This window comes from Balaenoptera musculus, chromosome 19, assembly GCF_009873245.2.
Source record: "Balaenoptera musculus isolate JJ_BM4_2016_0621 chromosome 19, mBalMus1.pri.v3, whole genome shotgun sequence".
Classification (NCBI taxonomy): domain Eukaryota; kingdom Metazoa; phylum Chordata; class Mammalia; order Artiodactyla; family Balaenopteridae; genus Balaenoptera; species Balaenoptera musculus.
The window spans coordinates 13,216,020-13,239,682 of record NC_045803.1 but is presented as its reverse complement, the minus strand read 5'-3'; the positions used below and the strand labels follow the sequence as shown (position 1 = coordinate 13,239,682).

At 49.7% G+C, this 23,663-nt stretch overlaps 2 protein-coding genes and 1 non-coding gene across 4 annotated transcripts; 1 reads left to right on the top strand and 2 right to left on the bottom strand.

The window, feature by feature from the left end:
- Positions 1-1,280: 1,280 nt before the first annotated feature.
- On the bottom strand, positions 1,281-6,538 carry SERTAD3 (SERTA domain containing 3). Of its 2 annotated transcripts, none has more exons than XM_036835200.1 (2): positions 4,935-5,476; positions 1,281-2,554 (listed from the first exon to the last, which is right to left on the bottom strand). In XM_036835200.1, exon 2 carries the CDS (start codon positions 2,546-2,548, stop codon positions 1,952-1,954), a length of 597 nt encoding a protein of 198 aa, XP_036691095.1. In that variant the 5' UTR covers positions 2,549-2,554; positions 4,935-5,476; the 3' UTR covers positions 1,281-1,951. The 2 variants fall into 2 exon arrangements, with proteins under 2 accessions (XP_036691095.1, XP_036691096.1); XM_036835201.1 differs by lacking the exon at positions 4,935-5,476 and adding an exon at positions 5,566-6,538 and having other exon boundaries at positions 1,292-2,554.
- A 995-nt stretch (positions 6,539-7,533) lies between these two features.
- On the bottom strand, positions 7,534-23,581 carry BLVRB (biliverdin reductase B). The gene is made up of 5 exons (XM_036833351.1): positions 23,389-23,581; positions 14,311-14,475; positions 14,088-14,177; positions 12,648-12,776; positions 7,534-7,782 (listed from the first exon to the last, which is right to left on the bottom strand). Exons 1-5 carry the CDS (start codon positions 23,465-23,467, stop codon positions 7,625-7,627), a joined length of 621 nt encoding a protein of 206 aa, XP_036689246.1. The 5' UTR covers positions 23,468-23,581; the 3' UTR covers positions 7,534-7,624.
- Positions 17,499-17,630, top strand: LOC118885967. The gene has a single exon (XR_005017600.1).
- Positions 23,582-23,663: the final 82 nt, after the last annotated feature.

Sequence of the window (23,663 nt, the reverse complement as noted above, 5' to 3'; positions counted from 1 at the left end):
ATTGGTGAAACTATGGAGGAAGTGTCCTCTGTGCTGTTAACAGCAAGTGCAAAAGCCCTGGGGCCACCTGGAGCTGTGAGGGAGGGGAGAATGGGAGATTAAACTGGGGAAGTTAGAAGCAAGATTGTCAGGCCTTGCAGGGGTTGGGGTTTTATTCTGAGTGTGAGAAGTCACCAAAAGTTTTAACTAGGAGTTAGACACGATCCACTGGGCATCCACATCTCAGTGTGGACCCCATGTACCTTCTTGAGATCCCTTGACCACCTCCTCTTTCTCCGGATGGGCACCCACCTGTTACTTACCCAGCTGTTTTCAGACTTAGATGCAATGCCCCTCTCAGGGTGAGAATCTGGCTTTGAGCCAGAAAACAAAGGCAAAATCCCCCTCCTTTCCCTGTGTATTACACCCAGGTGCAGTTCCTCCTTGCAACCCTTCTAGAAAAGTCCCTAAGTGCTGTGTAACCTTACCTGCTGCCATGTCTTCAAAGGTCTTTGTGGAGGCCTAGCCAGTGCAGCAATGTATCTTTTTTTTTTTTGGCTGCACCCCTTGCATTGGAAGCATGGAGTCTTAACCCCTGGACTGCCAGGGAAGTCCCTGCAGCAATGTATCTCAACACATCTTCCCTGGCCTCCCTTTTTTCCCCCTCACTCTCACCAGCCTGGGCTTGCACCTCTTAAATAAATCATTAGAACCGTTAACTTTACTCTGCTTCCTAGCCAACAGTTTTCTAGAAAGATCTGCTGTTAGTACTGGGGGTCTTTGGGCATTTTCTTTCTCCTCTGGGCCTCACCAGCACATTTCATGCAATGAAAGGGCTGACTTTTACATGCCAGAGGGCTCTATCATTTGACATGTAATTCATGTGACCCAGTTTCTCTCTCCTGTGTCCACCCATGTGTCTGGGGAATCTAAATCTACCAAGAAGCAACAAATACAATTGTTAAGAAGGCTCTGGAGGTAGACTGAATTTGAGTTCTAGCTCCTTGGTCCTCATTCTTCCTGGCTGTGTGACCCTGAGCAAGTGACTTGGCCTCTCTGAACCGTAAGCTCCTCCCATGTAAAACGTGGTAACAGTATCTATTTCTGTATAATCATGAGGATTAGATGACTTAATTCAAATAAAGTAGGTAGAACAGTGCTCTTAAAAAGCATTCAATAAATGTTATGTTTAATAATATACCTGCCCCACCTTTGACAGGGAAGGGGTACAGGAGTCTAGGGAAATTAGCAGGTCCCTCCCACTAACCCACTGAAGTTTAGAAACTTTAGGCAACACCACTCCTTCCAAAGTACTTTTATTAAAAAAAAAAAAAAATCATTACAAACAATCAAAAAACAAAAACAGAAACAAAAAACCACCACAAAACCCGCCTTTCTTTTAAATAATGTGGCATGGAGCAGTTTGGTTTCCACCCTATTGCACGTGGTCCGGCCTGGTCATGAATCAGGAGGCTGCTTGGATTGCGGTCCTGTGAAGGAGGTGGGGTTCAGCCTGTGGGGAGGAGGCCAGCCCCTCCCACTACCTGGAGGTGCAAGAGGCAGAGGCTGGGTTTCCATAGCAATCAGGCGCACATCCCTGTCATCCTTTGACAGGCCCAAACTATCTTCCCTGAGGCCCCAGTGGACACAAGGGGAGTAGGAACTGGAGGGAAAGGCAGAAGAAATGTGGAAGTGGGAAATCAGACTCCCAGAAACAGAGTCTCATTAAGGCATTTGGAACAGATAAATTAATTCAGGAAGACCCACCTTCACAGAAGGTTGCGATAACCAGACACACACATACATGCGAGACAATCTGGAACCCTGAAATGGGAGGAAGGAGGCCACAGCCACTGCTTAGAGCCCCCATCAAAACACACACACACACACACACACACACACACACACAGTTGCATCCAGGGATTCAGCCCACCAAGGCTGCGACGAGGAAGAGGCACCCCCCATCAAAGTTTTAGGATCCCAGAATGATTTCCATGATGTGATCTAGTTCATTCCACTCCCAGGACCCTGGGGCACAGAAAAGGTTGTGAGGAGCCTCTGGTGGGGCCAGTGAAGGCTCCTTCTCCACTGCAGATGTGTCAATGTCCAGGAAGAAGTCATCCAGGCCAGAGTCCCCCAGGTACCGGGAGCTCAGAGCTTCTAAGAAGACTGGATCGGGCTGGGGCAGCACTTCATTCTGGGGGCCCGGGGGAGCCACTGGATTCTGAGGGGGCTCAGTCTCATCCATGGAGGTCTCCAGCTCCCTGAGAATAGAGCCGATGGTGGCCGACAGGGAGAAGTCCTCCTCGCCCAGGAAGAGGGGCTCTGGGGGCAGGGCAGGTGCAGGAGTCAGGCAAAGCGCAGCTTGGAGCTGCTGGAGGGTATTGTGGATGAGGACATGCCTGCGAAGGCTGGGTGCTCGGGGGCCCAGGCTTCGCTGGACTTTGTCTAGGGAGATACGGAGCAGGGCTTGCTGGTAGCTCCGCAGGCCTGCTGGACCCCAGTCCCACTTCTCATCCTCCTCTTCCTCCTCCAGATCTGAGTGTTTCCTCTTCAAGCCTCCTACCATGATGCCCTGTGGAGAGAAGAGGGGCAAGTTAGACACACCAGGGCTAGTTCAAACCCTGAATCTCCTGTATGGTTGCTGTTGATTTGTAATGATCCAAACTTCAGTTTCTGCATCTATAAAATGGAGATAGCATGAATCCCACAAGGCTAAGGAGGAGAGTAAATGTATATGATTAAGAAAACAAGATCTGGAACTTCCCTCGTGGCACAGTGGTTGAGAATCTGCCTGCCAATGCAGGGGACACAGGTTCGAGCCCTGGTCCAGGAAGATCCCACATGCCGCGGAGCAACTAAGCCCGTGCGCCACAACTACTGAGCCTGCGCTCTAGAGCCCGTGAGCCACAACTACTGAGCCTGCGTGCCACAACTAATGAAGCCCATGGGCCCAGAGCCTGTGCTCCGCAACAAGAGAAGCCACCGCAATGAGAAACGTGTACCACAACAAAGAGTAGCCCCTGCTTGTCACAACTAGAGAAAGCCTGTGCACAGCAACGAAGACTCAACACAGCCAAAAATTAATTAATTAATTAAAAAAAAGAAAAGAAAAGAAAAGAAGATCTGGGGGGCTTCCCTGACGGTCCAGTAGGTAAGACTTCGCCTTCCAATGCAGGGGGTGCAGGTTCGGTCCCTGGTTGGGGAGCTAAGACCCCACATGCCTCGCGGCCAAAAAATAGAAAAAAAAAAAGAAAACCATAAAACAGAAGCAATACTGTAACAAATTCAGTAAGGACTTTAAAAATGATCCACATCAAAAAAAAAAAAAAAAAAGAAAATCTGGACTTAAACAGCTGGGTTTGAATCCCACTTACTTGCCCATGTGGGCTCAAATAGTGAATTTACCTCCTTGAGACTCAACTTCCTCATCTGCAAGGTGAGGATCCTAACTCAAGTCCCCCTAAATCTTAAAGCTGTTCTTTCCACAATACCCTTCTTCAAATGTGACATACACAAGACAGGGGTTGAGTACAGAGACCTGGCCTCAAAGCAGAGAATCCTGGGTTTGAATTCTGCCTTTCACACTGCTCAGCTGTGTGATCTTGGGAGGTAATGTGAAATTACACACTTAATGAACAAGAGTTAGTTGCCATTTATTCATTCGATATTTTATTTGAGTGCCTACTATATTCCAGCCACCTGGAGCCCTGTAAGGGCACTTATCTATGGACACTCTTCTTTCACAGGTAAGATGTTTCTGTCCATGCCCTCTCGCTAACTGACTTGGGAGCGCGCCCAGTGACAGTGAAGGAGCCTCCCTCATGCCCTCGAGGGTGCCTTCAGATTCTCCCAGGGGTCGCCCCGCAGGAAAACTTGCTAGAACTCGACTCAAGCCAAGCCCCGCCCCTACCGGCCCATCCAACCAGACGTCGGCCCTGTACAGGCCCCGCCCCTTTACGGAGTCTCCTTTCAGCATTCGGACACGCCCCAATTTGGCCCAGAGGCTTCTGGGAAATGTGGGCCAACAGCCGCCAGGTACACGCACTGACGTTGAGCACGCACTACAATTCCCGGAGGGCTCCGCACGCCGCAGGGACTAACCTTCCCCGCCCTCCCCCAGGGCATGCGCAGAGGGGCCCGCAGTACGTGGGGGAAGGGAACCCGGACGTCCAGCGGCCGGGCGCCGGCCGAGCCCCGCCCTCCACCGCCTCCAGGGCGGAGGGTCTGAGCTCCAAGCCCGGAACACCCCTCCCCCACTCCAGACTCTGGCTCTGAAACTGCTTTTCTTCGGACCGCAGAAGGTCCTGGATTTTCCCCTCAAACTGCTCTCGGGTTCAGAGACCCAGACCCCAACATAATGCTCAAAGATTTACAAATGCTCTACGACGCACTCCGTTGGGGACACTAGGTATCTCAATTTTGAGACCTTCTCCCGTCAACTTCCCCTGTTCTCCCGTCTTTCAAACGCTTCTCGACTTCACCTCCATTCTCCCCCTCTGGCTCCAATACCTGACAGGGAACTCTCCCCAGCACCCCCTCTCCGACACGGCGTCTTGGAGATCAAGAGTCCTTGCCCCTAGTTCTCGCGCTTCTCCAGATGCCTGGGATCCCAGCCCAACCCCTCACACCTTTTCCTGAACACTAGAACCCCGAATTCAACCCGTCCCGGAGGCCCGAATTGTCCTAATCTTCAGATTTCCTACCCCAAAAGTTCCTTCTCTACTTTTCTTGCTTCTCCAAACACCCCATGTCCCAGCTTCAAACTCCCTTCACTTGAAGATCCCGCCACCAAAACTTCGCCTTCCGTCCAGGATCTCGAAACTCCGGTCCCTAACCCTCTCCTTAATCTGCGCCCCCTACTCCCGCCAGTACCCCGCCTCCGCAACTCTCGGAGGCGCGCCTCCACCTCTCCCAACCCAAGGCAGATCCCAGGCCAGGCAGCCACACCTCACCTCAGCTACCAGGTTCGCAATGACCACCTCCGGGAACGCCCGCGGCTTTGCGACCCTCCAGTGCTGGGTAGGGCCCTCGCTCACCTCCCCGGGGCCTCTCAGTCTGGCCTCAGGCCCACCCAGCTCAGCCCGGGAGCCGAGCCGCGAGCCACGATTGGCTGGAGTGCTGCCCGCCGCGGGGCGCGGATTAGTTGGGCGGGGCAACCAGGCCGTCGCCAGGAGACGCCCCACCGGTCCTCCCCTCCCTTGCTCCGCGGACCATTTAAAGGATTGCAACTAGCTGGGAGGCGGGGCCACGTCTCTAGAGTGGAGGGGATATCAACGCTGTTTCTTTCAACTCAGTTACTATCCTCGCTCCGAGATCGTCATTATTGCTACGATCTCTTTCTACTAGCTTGGACCGCGTCGCGGAGCAAGAGTGGCTGGCACTCGTCACTCCAACCCGTTTTCCGGACGGGCGGGGCTGAGCCTCTCGCTGGGGCCGCGCCCCCTGGGTTCCGGAGGCGGACGCTGCGGGGCGGAGGAGGATGACGCATTGAAGACCAGCCAATAGTTTGGTGCGGCCTATGTTGCCTGGGCGATCGCAACCCCGCCCCTTCACCGCCCCTGTTCTTCTGCCCCCCCACTTTACCCCGCGGCCTTCTTCTTATAAGGACTTTTCCGCAGCGTGTCCTCTGGTGGTGCCTCATACATCCTCTCGACGCCCCATCCTTCCTCTCAGAGTGGCAACCCCTGCTGCTGGAAACTGGTTCATGGCTCCCCACTGTCCTGGGGACAAAGTCCAAACTCATATTTTTGCCTCAAAGCCCTTCAGGTCTGGCCTGATGCACACTCCTCCTTGCTCCCTGCAATCCTGCCACACCGATTGACTTTCAGGTTTTCTAAAATGGCTTCAAGTGCTCTCCACCACCATGAACACAAAGATTCTGTTTTCCTTCCTGCCTTATCCCCAGTGTTTACAACAATCCCAGGTACAAAGCAAGTTGTCAAAAATGAGAAAAATACAGGGCCTCTGGATCTTTAAATTTGCTTCCCCATCCTGAAAATACACCCTCAATTCCCAGAATTCTCATCAGAACCCATCTCAAAGGATTCCTCCTCTCAGAAGCCCTCCCTGAGGCTCCAGGATGGGTTAGGACCCATTCTGGACTCCCATGGTGTCCTGTGCTTCCCCTATCTTGGCCTTGACTCCTCTGCCCCTGCCTCCCCCATCTTGGCCCTGGGCTGTCTCTGTCTGGACTGTGGGCCCCCTGAGGACATGTACCAAGGTTACCTCAGTCACCCACTGCTTGGTCCACAGCATCACCCAGCACAGGGCTGGACACAAAGCAGGCACCCAGTGAAAGTGTGTTAAATGCCCAGACAATGTGACAGAAAGACATAAAGAGGGCAGAAATAAAACAGTGCTAGTGCCCTGAAAGCCTGAACCAGCATTGCCTCACCTCCACGACAAGTTGTCACCAAGGGGCGGAGGAGGCAGTTTTCTCTAGGCCACCCCTGGGAAGGAAGGTTTAAGGCTCCTCAGACCAGTTCTCATCGGTTGGAATGTGTTAACCAAGTCATCCAGCTGTTTGCAGAAGCAGTACATGATTGGAATGGATTTGGGGGGGGTGCGGGGGGGTATGGAGGGCACTGAGCACTGGCTTGCTCAGGCCTGGGAAAGGTGTCTCTAGGGAACAAAGGTAAATTCCAAAGCGGGACATGATGAGGAAGGGGCAATTCTTCCCCTTCCCCCCCTCAGACTTGCTCCTCCAGGGTTTCCTTCTCAGGGTGGCCCCCGTAAAACCCCATCTCCAGGATATAGCCCTAGGCTTCCTTCTGGATGCCTCCCTCCCCTCCCCAACGAACTGTCCACTCAGGCTCCCTCCCGCCCACTCTCCCTTCTCTGCCTCTGGGCACCCCCTGAGTTCCCAGCCTCCACCCTTTGATCCTCTGACCCACCTTCACACAGTAGCCAAGGGAAGCTTTACAAAACACAAACCTGACTGTGTCCTCTCCCCACCTCTCCCCTGCTCCACTCCTTGCATAACACCTTAGACTAAAGCTTAAACTTTCTACAATGACCCTGGACAGTTTAGTGTCCTTCGAACAGCCTCTTGGGGCTGATTGCTTCTCTCCTCTGAGCAAAGTGTTATTATCTGTAGGGGATAGATTTTAGTTCTTCAAAGGGGCCATGTGCTCTCCAGCCTCCTGGCCTTTGCTCATGTGGTATCTTCTGCCCAGAATGCTATCACTCCTTAGAACCTTCTCCTGGCTCATTCTCACTAAACCAGGTTTCAGGTGGGACAGCCCCTCTTCCACAGAACCCTGTAACCTCCTCAAGCTGGGTCCCTCAGCCCTCTGTACTTCCTCTATCAGAGTCCTGGCCACTCTGTGTTGTCACTGAGAGGGGCAGGGCTGTCTTCCCCACTGGACTGTGAGATCTGTGAAGGCAGGGTCACCACTGGGTCCTCACAGTCACCACTGGGTCCCCAGCACAGGACCAAGCGAGGAAATGAATGAATGAATACCCAGAAAATCTCACACAGAGGCAGACAGAGACACTGAGACATCCAGATAGAGCCAGAGAGGGGAAGAGTCACAGAGGTGGGTACTCTAAAAAAACTCGAAGCTCTTGGCTCAAGATTTATTGCTCCCTTCCTTTGTTCTCTATTTCCTGGGATGCTGTCCTCCTGGACGGGGCCAGAGCCCTAGTCGTACTGGTGGGAGGGGTAGGTGTTGTGCCCATTGTACTCATCGGTGGTGAGGCAGCGCAGCATGAAGTGGCCCAGGTCGTGTTTGGAGATGACCCTCGAGGGCCCTCGTCCATCCAGGGTCACTGAGTAGGCCCCAGTCAGCGGTTGGTCTCCTGCAAGGTAAAGACAAAGGCACTGGGTAAATCAGATGTCCTTTCCCCTCCTGCAACCAACATGTGATCACTTCAGTGATCATCCCAGGGTGTCTACAGTGTGCCCAGCCCAGATGGTATAAGATGGTATAAGAGCCAACAATGTATGAAACCCTTCCCACATGCAGGGCACTAATCTGTACCCTCTACTTCATTCACTCACTAAGTGAGTTTTTTTTCTTTTGGCGCAGCATGCAGAACTTCCCTGACCAGGGATCAAACCCTCGCCCCCTGCAGTGGAAGCGCGGAGTCTTAACCACTGTACTACCAGGGAAGTCCCATTCGCCAAATTCTTATTGATGACTTATTATATGTCAGGTGCTGGGCACCCTGAAAGGGACAAAACAGATATAAATCCCTGCCCTCAGCATGCAGACAGTCACTAGGAAAAGGCAACTAATAAGATAAGAAAGTAAAACAGACAATATGTTAGATGGTGAGAAATAAAGCAGAGAATGGGCTAGGGACTATTATTAATTCTATTTTACAAGTGGGCAAATTGAGTCGTGGAGAGAGGAAGTTATGTCCCATGGTTGCAAAGGGTGACTTCGCAGTGGCAAAGGCTACATTTGCTCTGTGCCCCCCTTGCCCTCCCCCACCATGACCTGGCTGTTACCAGGGCATCTAGCGCCTGCATTCTGACAGTGACCAACTTAACTTAGGGATCAAATGCAGCATACCAGCGCAGAGACAACCTGGAATCATGTGCAATAAGAAACACACACCCTCAACCATATGGCAATCCTGCCAAAAATTTTTAATCTGAGTCTGTAAGAAAATAACTACAGAAATCCAGAACGTGGGATATTTTAAAAGACACCTGGGATAACAAAGTCCTACTGTATAGCACAGGGACTAAAGTCAATGTCCTGGGATAAACCATAATGGAAAAGAATATTAGAAAGACTGTATATATATGTTAAAACAAACCCAAAAATCACCAGGCCTGTTATGTTTCATGTTATGAAAAACATTAAAAAAAAAAAAAAAGGATATGGAGGATTGTTCCAGGTTAAATATGACACAGCGACTAAACACAACACACGATCCTGGACTGGATCCTGATTTTGAGGGGAGGGGGAGGTTGGAAGATATTTTTTGGCAGTTGGGGAAATTTGAATATGGGCTGGATACTAAATGATGTGGTAGAGTTAATGTCAATTCCCTTGGTGCGATAACAGTACTGTGGTTCATATTCAAATATTTCTTCTTGGAAGATGCCTATCAAGAGGTTCTAGGAGTAGAGTGTGCCGATGTCTGCAACCTACTTTCAAATGGTTCAGCCAAAAAAAAGAAAGAAAGAAAAAAAGAAATATATATAAATACACACTTATTTAAAAAATATATATACACTACATATGTATTCACATATATACACATACACATTAGATGCATGCATAGATAGGTAGATAGATAGATAGATAGACAGACAGACAGACAGACAGATAGATAGATAGATAGGTAGATAGATAGACAGATAGTTAGATAGATAGGGAAAGCAAAAAGGCCGAAATGTTAACAAGTGAACCTAGATGAAGGGTTTACGGGAACTCACAAACCTTTAATTTCTTTAACTTTTCTGGAGGTTTCAAAGTTTTCACACACGTACAAAAAAAGGACTGGGACTTCCCTCGTGGTCCAGTGGTAAAGAATCCGCCTTCCAATGCAGGGGACATGAGTTCCATCCCTGGTCAGGGAACTAAGATCCCACATGCCGCAGCGCAACTAAGCCCGTGCGCCACAACTACTGAGCTCTCGCGCCTCAACGAGAGAGCCGGCGTGCTGCAAACTACAGAGCCCACGCACCCCGGAGCCTGCGCGCCACAACTAGAGAAGAGGAAAAACCCGCAGGCCACAGCTAGAGAGCAGCCCAAGCAGACCGCGCGCCGGAACGAAAAAGATCCCGCATGCCTCAACAAAGATCCCATGTGCCGCAACTAAGACCCGACGAAGCCAAAAAAAAAATAAGGAAAATAACTAAATAAAATAAATAAATATTCAAAAAAAGAAGAACTGAAAAAAACCAACTTTGTGTTAAATAATTTTTAGGCATGCTCTCTCTGGATATTCACTTCAAACCTGGGAGGTCAAGAAGTAATATCATGAACCCTGTTTACAGATGAGGAAACTGAGGCTCAGAGGCCACGGGCCTTAAGTCCACAAAGGGCTGGGGCTGAGACTTTGCCCGGCTTCTCGGCCATGCCGCTTCACCACTGATTCAGAACTCAGGATTCTCGTCTCAACGAGAATCCTGAATTGAACCTCAACATTGAGCTTACTTGAACCTCTATAAGGTGTGCAGGGCTCGTCTTTCTCCAAGCAGAAGGCAGAGGGCACAGCAGAAGTGCTCGTCCAGCAGGCAGGCAAATGTGAAGGGGATACAAGTGCCTGGCTCGGGCATCCGCACTGCGGTTCCCTCATCCCAGAATGTCCTCCCTTCCCCCAGACACTCACCTGATTCCCCCTGAGGGGAATCGTGGCCAGGCACACACTTCCTATGCAAGAGACATCATTTAGAATCCACCCCATATTCAGATTTCCCCAACTGCCAAAAAATATCTTCCGACCTCCCCCTCCCCTCAAAATCAGGATCCAGTTCAGTCGCCATGTCACCTTTAACCTGGAACAATCATTTTTTTTTTTAATGTTTTTTCATAGCACGAAACATAATAGGCCTGGTGTCTGTTTTTTTTTTTTTTGAACATATATATATATATATATATATATATATATATATATATATATATATATATATACACACACATTCTTTTCTAATATTCTTTTCCATTACGGTTTAGCCCAGGACATTGAATGTAGTCCCCTGAGGTGGGGAATCAGGTGAGTATCTGGGGGAAGGGCCATCTCCTTAGAGAGCCTCTGCTTATAGCTGAGGCTTACTCTCTTCACCGAGTTTTTGTTTTGTTTTGTTTTTTGGCTGCGTTGGGTCTTTGTTGCTGCGCACGGGCTTTCTCTAGTTGTGGCGAGTGTGCCTCTCATTGCGGTGGCTTCTCTTGTTGCAGAGCACAGGCTCTAGGCGTGCGGGCTTCAGTAGTTGTGGTGCACGGGCTCAGTAGTTGTGGCGCAGGGGCTTAGTTGTTCCGTGGCTGGTCCGCAGCATGTGGGATCTTCCCAGACCAGTGATCGAACCCGTGTCCCCTGCATTGGCAGGCGGATTCTTAACCACTGCGCCACCAGGGAAGTTCCTTCACTGAACTTTATGGTTTCTTCATTCAGCGTAGCACGACCCAACAGTAATACAGATCATCTATTTCGTTTGTCTCCCCCGCTAGAAACGTAAGCCTCATGAGAGCAGAGACTACATTACTGGTACTTGTAATCATGGCCAGGCACACACTTCCTATGCAAGAGACATTTGTAAATGCATCTCTCCCTCGATCTGACTCTCTCTCAATGTGGATTCCAGACCTGGGAGGGGAAAAGAGGGTGTGGTTCCCTCCACAGCACCACCTGGAGGTGAGGCATCTTCCCCGGTATTAGCTCATGGGACATATATTTACTGAGCACCTACTACATGCCAAGCCCTGTTCTAGGCACTAGGAACACAGCTGTAATCAAAACAAGACAAAATCTGTGCTTCAAACAAAACTTCAGACTTCAAAATTCTAGTGTGGGAGACACGCGCTAAGTAAGATAAAGAAAGAAACGAGGGACTTCCCTGGTGGTCCAGTGGTTAGGACTCCACGTTTCCACAGCAGGGGGCATGGGTTCAATCCCTGATCAGGGAACTAAGATCCTGCATGTTGCATGGTGTGGCCAAATAAATGAATATATAAATGGGTTTAAAAAAAGAAAGAAAGAAAGAGGGCTTCCCTGGTGGCGCAGTGGTTGAGAATCTGCCCGCTAATGCAGGGGACACGGGTTCGAGCCCTGGTCTGGGAAGATCCCACATGCCGCGGAGCAACTGGGCCCGTGAGCCACAACTACTGAGCCTGCGCTCCGCAACAAGAGAGGCCATGATAGTGAGAGGCCCGCGCAGTGTGATGAAGAGTGGCCCCGCTTGCCGCAGCTAGGGGAAGCCCTCGCACAGAAACGAAGACCCAACACAGCCAAATAAATAAATAAATAATAATTTAAAAAAAAGAAAGAGACGATGTGAAGCATAAGTCCCTGTCCCTTGAACGTAGGGCAGCCCCAGTATAACTTACTTCTTTTTTTTTTTTTAATATTTATTTATTTATGTATTTATGTATTTATTTTATTTGGCTGCACCGGGTCTTAGCTGCGGGATGCGGGATCTTTTTAGTTGCGGCATGCATGTGGGATCTAGTTCCCTGACCAGGGATCGAACCCGGGCCCCCTGCACTGGGAGCATGGAGTCTTAACCAGTGGACCACCAGGGAAGTCCCATAACTTGCTTCTAATAAAGAGAATACAGCGGAAGCAGCCCTGAGAGATCTGACGCTAGGAAAGGCGGCGTGCAGGTGTTCCAGGGACAGACAGTCTGCACCTACCACGAGCCTTGTCGTGAGGCTTCCTTCCACACGATTCTATTGCCAGCTACTGAGCAACGGCATGCGAGACCTCAGCAGGAAGTGCCCCCAGAGCCTAGACAGCTCCCAGTACTGAGAGAGTCATCACAAATGAGGGCTTTTGTTTTACGTTTTAAAATTTTGGTTAGTTTGTACAACAGAGATAATTGAAAAGTATGTTAGAAAGGAGATACAAATCAAGCAGGAAAGAGGATGGAAATTGTGGGAGGAAGGTTTGCAATTTTCAACTGGCCAGGGAAGGCCCAGTGAATGTCGACAGAGGACAGGAGGGGGCAGGCTGGTGGTAACCCTGCAGCTGGGTCCCCACCCACTCACCTATGTGTGGTGGCATCACAGCCACGTACTTCAGGCCCGACTCCTGCAGTATCTTGTGCATCCGGATATGGTCATCAGTCACATCCTGCAGTCTTGGGGGCACCTTGGACGGGTCCCACAGGAGGAAGGCTGGGGGGACACAGGGCAGGACCAGCCAAGGCTTGAGGACAGCCTGGCCAGGCCCATAGCCTGCAGGTCTCCTGCCAGGACCAACCCCTACAGGGGGCTCACTACTGCCCTCCAGTTTCTCCAGGCTTCTCACCCCGCCTGCTCCTATCCACTGTTACCTCCCGCCTAGACCATGGCAGCAGCCTCCTCCCTGGTCTCCCTGCCCCTGCCCCCCACATTCTGTCCCCCCGGCACAGCCAGAGGGGTCAGACTCATCTGTGACCCTATCTCACTCAGGGTAAAAGCAAAGGCCCCATCAGGTCCACGAGGCCCCACCGACCTCACCACCCAACACTCTCCCCTTCACTCGCTCTGCTGCAGCCACACTCCCTCCCACCTCGCAGCCTTTGCAAATGCTGACCTCTCTGCCTGGAGTCCCCTTATCCTCCCACTGCTCCCTCATGTCCCTTCCCTTCCCCGGGAGACAATGTGTGATGGAACAAAGGTGAGGAGTGTGGACCATGGAGACAGTCCGGTTCCACACCCCAGCTCTGCCAGCCACAGGCTGTGTGATCTCGGGTAAGGTGATGGGCCTCTCTGTGCCTCCACTCCCTTAGCTAGGAAGCAATAAGAACAGCTACTATTCACTGAGCACCTACTATGTTCCACTGTGAATATAAGTACTACTCAAAGGAGTTTTGAGAGGATTAAGTGGCATTCATCTGTAAGGCACTCAGATGGTGCCGAGCACACAATAAGAGCTCAGTAAATGCTGTTAGCATTAACTGCTCCTGTTACACACTCCGCAGCCTTCCTTTCAGATTATTCCGGGCAACCATTCGTTTAATACCATCTCCTCATAAACTGGGAGGTCTGTGAGGGTAAAGACCTGGCCTGTGTATACATGGCTCTGTCATTTCCTCTATGAGGCCCTCTCCCTGACCCCTTTTCAGGATGAGTCAGGCACCCCTCTGGGCCCCCAGAGTCCTCCAGGCTTCCCCTATCCCGGCCCTGATCCCCCTGCCCATGCTCCCCCCGAATCCTGGCCTTGACCTCTCTGCCTGTGCTTCCCCCAACCCCGGCCCTGACTGGTCACTGTTTGATGATGGCTCTGTTGCCACTTCCCTCCTACTTGTGAGAACCATGAGCACAGGGCCCAGGGCTGTATTGTGTCTCTGGCCTCATCCAGCAAGGTTCAGGCACTCAGGTGGTGCTCAATAAATACACAGTTACTTGGAGTGGCTCTAATGCCACCTTGTAGGAGCCCCTGGGCTGCCTGTCCAGTATCTACCCCCCACTCTTCAGCCCCACCCCTATGACCCCTCCACCCACCCGAGGTACAGGCCACGACCTTGTCCACGCCGTGGGCCTTCATGGCCACCACAATGTTCTGGGCACCCTCGGACATCACTGTGGTAGGACCTTAGAGGAGACAGAGAGTGGCTGTCACTGGTGGGCGGCGGCGGCGGCGGTGGCAGGGGTGGGGCTGGGGGCGGGGGTGGCGCTGGGGGCCGAGGTGCAGGGGTGGGCCGAGGGCAGAAGGGGGGCCCAGTACTGAGGTCATTGCCGGTGCCCAGCAGCACGATGACGGCGTCCTGCCCTGCCACAGTCTTGTCCACATCGGCCGCCTGCCGAACGTCACCCACTATCACGTGGGCCGGCTGGGGCCCCTCTGAGGGCAGCCTGGAGGTGTCCCGCACCAGCACTGTCACCTCATAGCCTGCAAAGAGGGGCAGAGAGGCAGGTCAGTCGGCTTGTGGGCTGGCACTCCCCGCCTCCAGGGGCTGGGTCCTGGAGGGTGCCATGAACTCCCAAATCCATCCCGCAGCTCCCCTGTTCTGAGACAATGGTCTTCAAACATTTTCGCTGGCAAACCCACAGTTGATATCCAGCTGGTTGTTAAAATAAGGTGATACCTTGATGTCGGTTCATAAATAACCTGCTCTGATGCCTCCAAGGGTCTCTTCTTCCCTTCACCCCCCAATCCTGCGACTTCTCCACCCTCCAGCAACTAAAGGGTTAATGCCTGGCATCACACTGGTCTATGCCCCCCATCCATGGTCCTGGAGCAAGCTGAGGTACAGAGAAGGACATGAGCTGCCCAAAGGTTGTCCATCATTGGATTTGGTTCCCCAGGTCTTACTTCTGAAGGGCTGGGTCCTGTCTTAGTGGTTACTAAACAGTTTGAACATCACTTTGGCATGTCACCTCCCAAAAGAATTTTGGATAACTCTGTAACTCTGTGTCCCCTTTCTGACACATACCCTCCCTTTTAAAGTTTACAACCAACATATTTCTTCCTTTGTTTTAAATAATGGCAAAATATATCAATGTTTATGTGTATTGCAAAAAAAATAAAATTAGTAGTTGTAGTCTCTGTTATGGACTGAATGCTTGTGTCATATGCTGAAGCCCTAACCCCCAATGTGATGGTATTTGGAGATGGACCCTTTGGGAGGTAATTAGATTAGATGAGGTCATGAGGGTAGGGTCCCCATAATGGAATTAGTGTCCTTATAAGAAGAGGAAGACCAAGGCTCGCTCTCTCTCTCTCTACCATGTGAGAACACAGCAAGAAGGCGGCCATCTGCAAGCCAGGAAGAGGGCCCTCATCAGAAACCAAACCTGTTAGTACCTTGATCTTGAACTCTCCGCTCTCTAGAACTGTGAGAAATGTCTGTTGTGTAAGCAACCCGGTCTATGGCATTTTGTTCTAGTGGCCTGAGCTGATGAAGACAGCCTCTAAATAGCATTCTCATGAAAAATGAGCCAGAGCTCGTTGAAGAAATGGCTGCTTGCTGGGCCACGCCAGGGAGAGGACAAGATGAGCCTGGAACATCTTATCTTGTACCTCCAGCTGGTAAGGTGGTGTTTAAAAAATGATGGGGTGATGTCAAGAGGACACAGAAGCCACTTGAAGGGGTTCCCACAAGGCAAATAGGGGGCAATATGATTTGCCCAGAAGAATACTGATGGCAAAGAATTGAAGTACATCAAATATACAAAAATCTGTGAGTTCATAATGATACTAAGAAACTTCATTGGTCATCATTGGTACCTATCAAAGGATGAATCCATTATTCTGAAAGTGATAAAGGAAAAGGGAAAACAACAAAATTGTTCCATTTCTCTCTCTCTCTCCCTTTTTTTTTCGGCTGCGCCACACAGCTTGCGGGATCTTAGTTCCCTGACCAGGGATTGAACCCGGGCCCTTGGCAATGAAAGCACGGAGTCCTAACCACTGGACTGCCAGGGAACGCCCCTGTTTCATTTCTCTTTATAGCTGTCATCATATATGTAAAAAACAAATGATTAGAAATTTGTACACTCTGGGGCAGTGATAATGATAATAATGATACATAATATTTAGAGAGCACTCACTATATGCCAGGTGCCAAATTCCTTACATTTATTAGCTTATTTAATCCTCAAAGCAACCCTGGGTTTGAATTCTGTCTGGCCCTACCACTAGCTAGCTGTGACACTGGGCAAATCGCTTAACCTGTCTGGGCCTTAGGGCCTTCATTTGTAAAATGACACTAATAATAGTCTCTACCTTATAGGGTTATTGTGGTTTAAATAACATTTCTTTTTTTTTTTGGCCGCGCCACACAGCTTGCAGGAACTTAGTTCCCTGACCAGCTATTGAACCCAGGGCCACAGCAGTGAAAACGCCGAGTCCTAACCACTAGAGACCACCAGCGAACTCCCTAAATAATATTTCTAAAAGTTTAATGTAGTTGGTTGATTTTTTTAAAAAATTTTTATTTTTTAGTTTTGGCTGTGTTGGGTCTTCGTTTCTGTGCGAGGGCTTTCTCTAGGTGTGGCAAGCGGGGGCCACTCTTCATCGCGGTGCGTGGGCCTCTCACTGTCGCGGCCTCTCTTGTTGCGGAGCACAGGCTCCAGACGCGCAGGCTCAGTAGCTGTGGTTCACGGGCCCAGTTGCTCCGCGGCATGTGGGATCCTCCCAGACCAGGGCTCGAACCTGTGTTCCCTGCATTGGCAGGCAGACTCTCAACCACTGCGCCACCAGGGAAGCCCAGTTGGTTGATTTTTGACAAGGGTGCCAAGACGATTCAATGGGGCAAGTACAGTCTTTTCAACAAATGATGCGGGGACAACTTGATATCCATATGTAAAAGAATGAAGTTGGATCCCTATTACCTCACACCATATACAAAAATTAACTCAAAATGATCAAAGACCTAAATGTAAGTGCTAAAACTATAAAAATCTTAGAAGAGGGCTTCCCTGGTGGTACAGTGGTTAAGAATCCGCCTGCCAATGCAGGGGACACGGGTTCGAGCCCTGGTCCGGGAAGATCCCACATGCCGAGGAGCAACTAAGCCCATGTGCCACAACTACTGAGCCTGTGCTCTAGAGCCTGTGAGACACAACCACTGAAGCCTGCGCGCCTAAAGCTCGTGCTCCGTAACAAGAGAAGCCACCGCAATGAGAAGCCTGTGCACCTCAACGAAGAGTAGCCCCTGCTCGCTGCAACTAGAGAAAGCCCACGTGCAGCAACGAAGACCCAACACAGCCCAAAATAAATAGAATAAAATAAATTAATTAAAAAAAATCTTAAAAGAAAACATAGGCATAAATCTTTGCGTCTTTGGATTAGGCAATGGTTTCCTAGCTATGACACCAAAAGCACACGCAACAGAAGAAAAAATAGATACACTGGACATCATCAAAATTAAAAATTTTTGTGCTTCCAAGGACACTATCAAGAAAGTGAACGGCCTCTCTCCCATAGAGCTGTGGGAGGTCCCTTTTCTCCTCAGCCAGGATTGGAGGCCAAGATCACCCCTTGAGGATCATTGTCAGGGCTGCCACAAGCGGGGCAGCCTTGTTTTCCTGCCTCAGACACCTGTAGTTGCTGGGATCCCCAACTTGGTCTATACCAAGCGTGCTGGCCTCAGCCAGACTAGGGCCTGCTTTCCTTGGATCGGCTCTTGTGAGCCCCAAAAGTAGCTCGGCCCCTGCCTGCCCCACAGGCAGGGTCCCGTACAGGATGGCGAGGCGGGGGGTGGTGAGGAAGAGCCGAGAGTGGGTGCTGGAGAAGAAGGAGCGCCGCCGGCGGCAGGGCAAGGAGGTCCAACCTGACACCCAGTACACCGGCCGCAAGCGCAAGCCCCGCTTCTGAGCAGGCGGCCGCGTCCAGTGGGACAGCTCGGGACCACACAGTTGTGAGCTGTGCCATCCAGCCCAGGCACTTGCTTCTGGAGGGTTTTCTATATTGAAGTGTCTACTTTATCAGCTGACAAAAAGTGTTTTAGAAAAGTTCTAAAAAGGTTTAAAGTTTTAAAAGTATTTTCTTCACTAAAAAAAGTTCTGAGAGCATCTTATTTTGTTCTAAAAGCAATAAACCACTTTCTGTGGGAAAAAAAAAAAAAGAAAGTGAAAAGACAACTCACAAAATGGGAGAAAAATTTTGCAAATCATATATCTGATAAGAGACTTGTATTTAGAATATATAAAGAACACCTACAACTTGATAATAAAAGATGAATATTAAAAGCTGGGCAAGGACTTCCCTGGTGGTCCAGTGGGTAAGACTCCACACTCCCAATGCAGGGGGCCCAGGTTCAATCCTTGATCTGGGAACTAGATCCCGCAAGCCGCAACTAAGAGTTCGCATGTTGCAACTAAGAAGTCCGCATGCTGCAACTAAAAGATCCCACATGCCGCAACCAAAAAAATAAATAAATAAACAAAGATCCTGCATGCCTCAACGAAGATCCTGCATGCTGCAACTAAGACCCAGCACAGCCTAAATAAATTAATTAATTAATTAAATTAAAAAAAAACAAATAAAAGCTGGGCAAAAGATCTGAATAGACATTTCTCCAAAGAGGTTATACAAATAGCCAATAAAAACATGAAAAGATACTCAGTATCATTAGCCATCAGGGAAATGCAAATCAAAACCACAGCAAGATCCCATTTCATACCCACTAGGATGACCATAATCAAAAAGACATAATAAATGTTGATGTGCATGTGGGGAAACAGGAACCCTCATACACTGCTGATGGGGATGTTGAATGATACACCTACTTTGGAAGATAATCTGGCAGTTCCTCAGAAGGTTAAACATATTGTTACCACATGACCCAGCAATTCCACTCCTAAGTATATGCCAAAGAGAAATGAAAACATCTGTTCACACAAAACTCATACGTGGATGTTCATAGAGCCATTACTCATCATAGCCAAAAAGTGGAAACAACCCAAATTTCCATCAACTGAATGGGTAAATAAAATGTGGTATATCTAAACAATGTAATGGTATTCAACAATAAAAAGAAATAATACACATGCTACGATATGGATGAACTTTGAAAAAACAATTTTTTTGCTAAGTGAAGGAAGCCAGTCATAAAGAGCCACATAGTGTATGATTCCATTTATAGGAAAGGTTCAGAACAGGCAAATCCATATAAACAAAAAGCAGGTGAGTGGTTGCCTAGGGCTGGGGAAGGGGTTGAGCAGGAAAATGGGGAGTGACTTCTAAGGGTTTCTTTTGGTGGTGATGAAAATGTTCTAAACTGATTGTGGTGAGCTTTGCACGAGTCTGTGAATATGCTAAAAACCACTGAACTGTATACTTTAAATGGGTGAATTGTATGGTATGTGAATGATATCTTAAAAAAGCTGCTATTTAAAAAATGTAAAAACGAAAACAAATGACAAGATTAGAAGAGCGTCTGGCACAGGAAAGAGCACTATATGGGTGTTGGTTGTTACTATACCTTTTCACCATCTCACAATTTTTTTTCCCATCCTGGTCTAGTATTCCCTGGGCTCCTGGCCTCTCTCAACCCCTCCAACCCATATTTCACATGGTAGCCAGGTAGAGCTTTCCACTGTTATATCAAAGTGCCCTTGGCTCAGATCCCTCCCCCGACCCCCCCAGTGCCCTGAGATAGCCATGTTCCTTATGACAGACTTCAAGGCCCCCCAGGATATGGCCTCTCCTCTCTCACCTGTGCTGGAGCCATGGCCCTTTTCACACACTGAACTTCTTTCAGTTCCTCAAATGCAACCTGCTGTTTCCTGTCTCCTGGCCTTTGCACGTGCCCCTCTGCCTGGAGCACCCTTACCCTCTTTCCCCAGAACCCCCAGCCAATTGTGCTTCCTCTGTCATGGCCCTACTTATGCTGACCTGGAATCAAGCAAGGGCCCTGTGGGTCCAGGGACTGTGACATATTCGCCACCATCTCCCTGACTTTTATATCAACACAAAAGCACATGATATACTGTCCCACGGACCTGGGTTCGAACTCTGGCTCCACCTCTTTTTTTTTTGGCCGAGCCGGGCATGTGGGATCTTAGTTCCCTGACCAGGGATCGAACCTGTGCCCCATGCAGTGGAAGTGCGGAGTCTTAACCACTGGACCACAAGCGAAGTCCGAGCTCCACCTCTTACCGGCTGAGGAACCGCAGGAAACACCTTCCCTGACTGGCCCTCAGTCTCCTCTCTAAAGTGAAAATCACAATCCCTAGCATCCCCATCCTGTGTGACCACCTTTCATAAGGGAATAACACCTGTGCTGCCCTCACACACATCGGGGAGCAATGGGAGCTTTCATGATGCCACCGCAGGCACTGGTTAATTACCACTGTATTAGTTAAAACGGACCCTAGTAAATCGTGGGTATTTTGGAGGAGAAACGTTCTCACGGACAGTGAGAGCTCTGACACAGGCCCAGCACAAGAGTGCCTGTTAATGGTACATTATTGGTGATTAGTGACATTTATTGAGGGCCTCCTAGGGAATTCCCTGGCAGTCCAGTGGTTAGGATTCCACAGTCTCACTGCTGAGGGCCCAGGTTCAATCTTCAATCCCTGGTCGGGGAACTAAGATCTCACAGGCTGTGTGGCACAGCCAAAAAAAAAAAAGAGAGAGCCTCCTATGTGCCAAGTGCTGTGCTAAGCTCTTTCTGCAGATGAATGACGTTTTTTTCCAAAAATTTTAACACAACCCACATTTAAATTTTAATAGCAACATGTGGCTAGTGGCTACCACACCAAACTATAGTGTTAGAATTCACAAATTTTGCCCTTTACAAAGAACGAGAGCATTTGTAGGTTATTTATAAACATTTCTTTTTCTTTCTTTCTTTTCTTTCTTTTTTTTGTTTAACAAATCCCTTACTTTATTTCTCTTTTTCTGTTAATTTTTAATTTTGAAATAAATTCAGACCTATAGGAAGGTTGCAAGACCTAGATTCTCATATTTGCTTTATCTTTCTCTCTGTGTATATATAAAATATACACATAACATGTATAATTATATATGTGTATAAAGTTTTTTCCTAACGATGTGAGAGTCAGTTGTAGAGATCATGCCCCTTTTAAGCTTTTTTGATCTCAACCCTCCATACAATATAGATTTCACTTCCAAACCCAGTATACACAAACCCATACATATATAATTGAAATGAAAGTTTCATAAAACCAATATTTAACATGTGATACATTTTGACACTGTTGTGACCAATTAAATATATTTCAGAACTCATTATGACCCACAGTTTGAAAAGCCCCAGATTGCAACAACCCCACAAAGTAGGTTGTATTATATGCCCATTTTGAGGATGGGGAAACTAAGGCAATTTTAGGTAATTGGGCCAGGATCACACAGCTATAATTTGAGTTCTCTCAGCCAAGGAGTGCTATTGAGCACCAGCTGTATGCTGGACACGGTTCTAAGCATTTTCCATATATTGTAATATCTCATTTAATCATCACAAGAACCCCAGGTCGAGTTCTACTAGTTTCATCCTCACTTTACAGATATCTAGGTACACAGATGACAAGGCACTTGACCACACAGTTGTTAAGTGGCAGAGCTGGGGTTTGGAATGCAGACACACAGGCACCAGAGTCTGTGCCTGTCAGGACTCAGTCCTACAGAATCACTGAGGTAAAGAAAAGCCGAGCTCATTCAAGCCCTTCCTTTTTCTGATGGCAACAGCGAGGCTCAGGTTCACTGTGGCTCTGAAGAGAGCTGTCAGAGCCACAGTGAGAAGCCGGGGACTCCCCTAGGCCTCAATGCTCCACACCCACAGGTGCAGTCCCAGCTGTGACCAGCTGGGACCAGGACTCAGAGAAAGGTAGTCACATGGGAATCCAGCTCCTCAGGGTGACTCAGCAACTCTCAACTTCTCCCTCTTACTTCCTCCCCAGGAAATGTTTACCAGTAAATTCGTTTCTCCTGTCCCTACAAGCCAAGATCCTCACTAGGTCTTCCCAGGGAGGGGGAGAGCAGTGGGCCGAATGGGGAACTTTCAGGCAGAGTCCCTTGAAGGCAGAGCTGGGCTAGGAGACGGCTGAGAGTGGGATCCTGGCGGCCTCCACCCTTTTGGGGCAACCAGATAGTCAATATCTTCAGAGTCACCAAGGCCAGCAAGGGTGGGGCGCTATATCTGGAAGTGTCAGGCTCCCATGGGGGTTGGTGAAGTCTGGACGGTGGGGGCAGGGTACTGCTGCATGATACTGATCCCCTTTCTTGCCCCCTTTCCTGGGGCAACTGCAAGTTTTCAGCGCTCATTGACTTTCCCGGGACCCGTGTGCTCAAGTCTTCACCCCTGTCTCCGTGATCTTCTTTCCATTAGGTGTTCACAGCAACCCATCCCTCAGCCTTTTCAACTTTAAGCCTTGGTGCCCAAACCAAGAGCCGGTGGACTTTTGGCAGTTAAGAGCAAGCACCGGTGGGACTTCCCTGGTGGCGCAGTGGTTAAGAATCTGCCTGCCAATGCAGGGGACACAGGTTCGAGCCCTGGTCTGGGAGGATCCCACATGCGGCAGAGCAACTAAGCCCGTGCGCCACAACTACTGAGCCTGCACTCTACAGCCCACAAGCCACAACTATTGAGCCCACGTGCTGCAACTACTGAAGCTCGCACGCCTAGAGCCCATGCTACGCAACAAGAGAAGCCACCTCAATGAGAAGCTCGCGCACCATGACGAAGAGTAGCCCCGCTCTCTGAAACTAGAGAAAGCCCGCGCGCAGCAACGAAGACCCAACGCAGCCAAAAGTAAATAAATAAATAAAATGTGGGGGGAAAAAAAAGACCCATTGGTGGTCTCAATAAAAACAAACAAACAAACAAACAAAGAACAAGCACTGGGTACAAATTCCAGCACTGCCACTTTCCAGCTATGTGACATTGGGCAGATCATTCAGTGGGCCTCAGTTTTCTCTCCTGCCAAATGAGGTGATACTAGTTCCCGCCCGACGTGAGTGCTGTGCGGATTTAACACGTGCTAAGAGAGGACAGTGCTGGGAGGCCAGCCCAATGCCTGGCTTAGTTAAGCCCTTGCTGGGTGTGCAACCACCAGCACCACAATAACAACTACATTTCGTCAGAGCACTGGATTTAAACCTGTCACTACAGTCCCCCAGCCTCCGAGGGCCAATACCTGTTCCTTGGGCTCACATAAAATTGGACCTCACAGCGTCCCCCGTTTCTGCCCCCCGTGGCCACCTGTTTTGCCCCCCTAGGTCCTCACACACTAAGGCACTGATGGCCCCAACCAGCCTCGGTCCGACCCCATGATGCCACTTCCCAAAGTTCCGTCTGTGCACCCCGTGACACCACCTGCCCGCCCCAGCTCATGCCTGCTTGCACCGCCTGCGCCAGGGTGGTGAGCCCGGTCCTGCCGGTGGCGCCGAAGATGGCAATCTTCTTGACGGTCATGCTGCGGGGTCGTGAGGGTGCGAGGCCGCGGAGTCGCAGGACACGCGGGAACCGACTGGCTGCTAGGCCTCCCTCTCCGTCCTTTCCTAGCGGGAGAGACGGGGCGGGGCCGCTCAGAGGGCCACGCCTCAGCCAGCCTCCTGCCCCAGACTCCGGCCGAGGGGCGGGGCCATAAGGCCACGCCTCTAGTTAAGAA

Bases quoted from the DNA above. Each gene is read 5' to 3' on its own strand.
- BLVRB (XM_036833351.1), bottom strand. From the start codon at position 23,467: ATGACCGTCAAGAAGATTGCCATCTTCGGCGCCACCGGCAGGACCGGG. The intron at 14,178-14,310 runs GTACTGGGCCCC...GTCTCCTCTAAG, and splicing joins GGGCACCGGCAATGACCTCA to GTCCTACCACAGTGATGTCC. The intron at 7,783-12,647 runs GTGAGTGGGTGG...TTTACCTTGCAG, and splicing joins TGTGATGCCACCACACATAG to GAGACCAACCGCTGACTGGG.
- SERTAD3 (XM_036835201.1), bottom strand. From the start codon at position 2,548: ATGGTAGGAGGCTTGAAGAGGAAACACTCAGATCTGGAGGAGGAAGAG.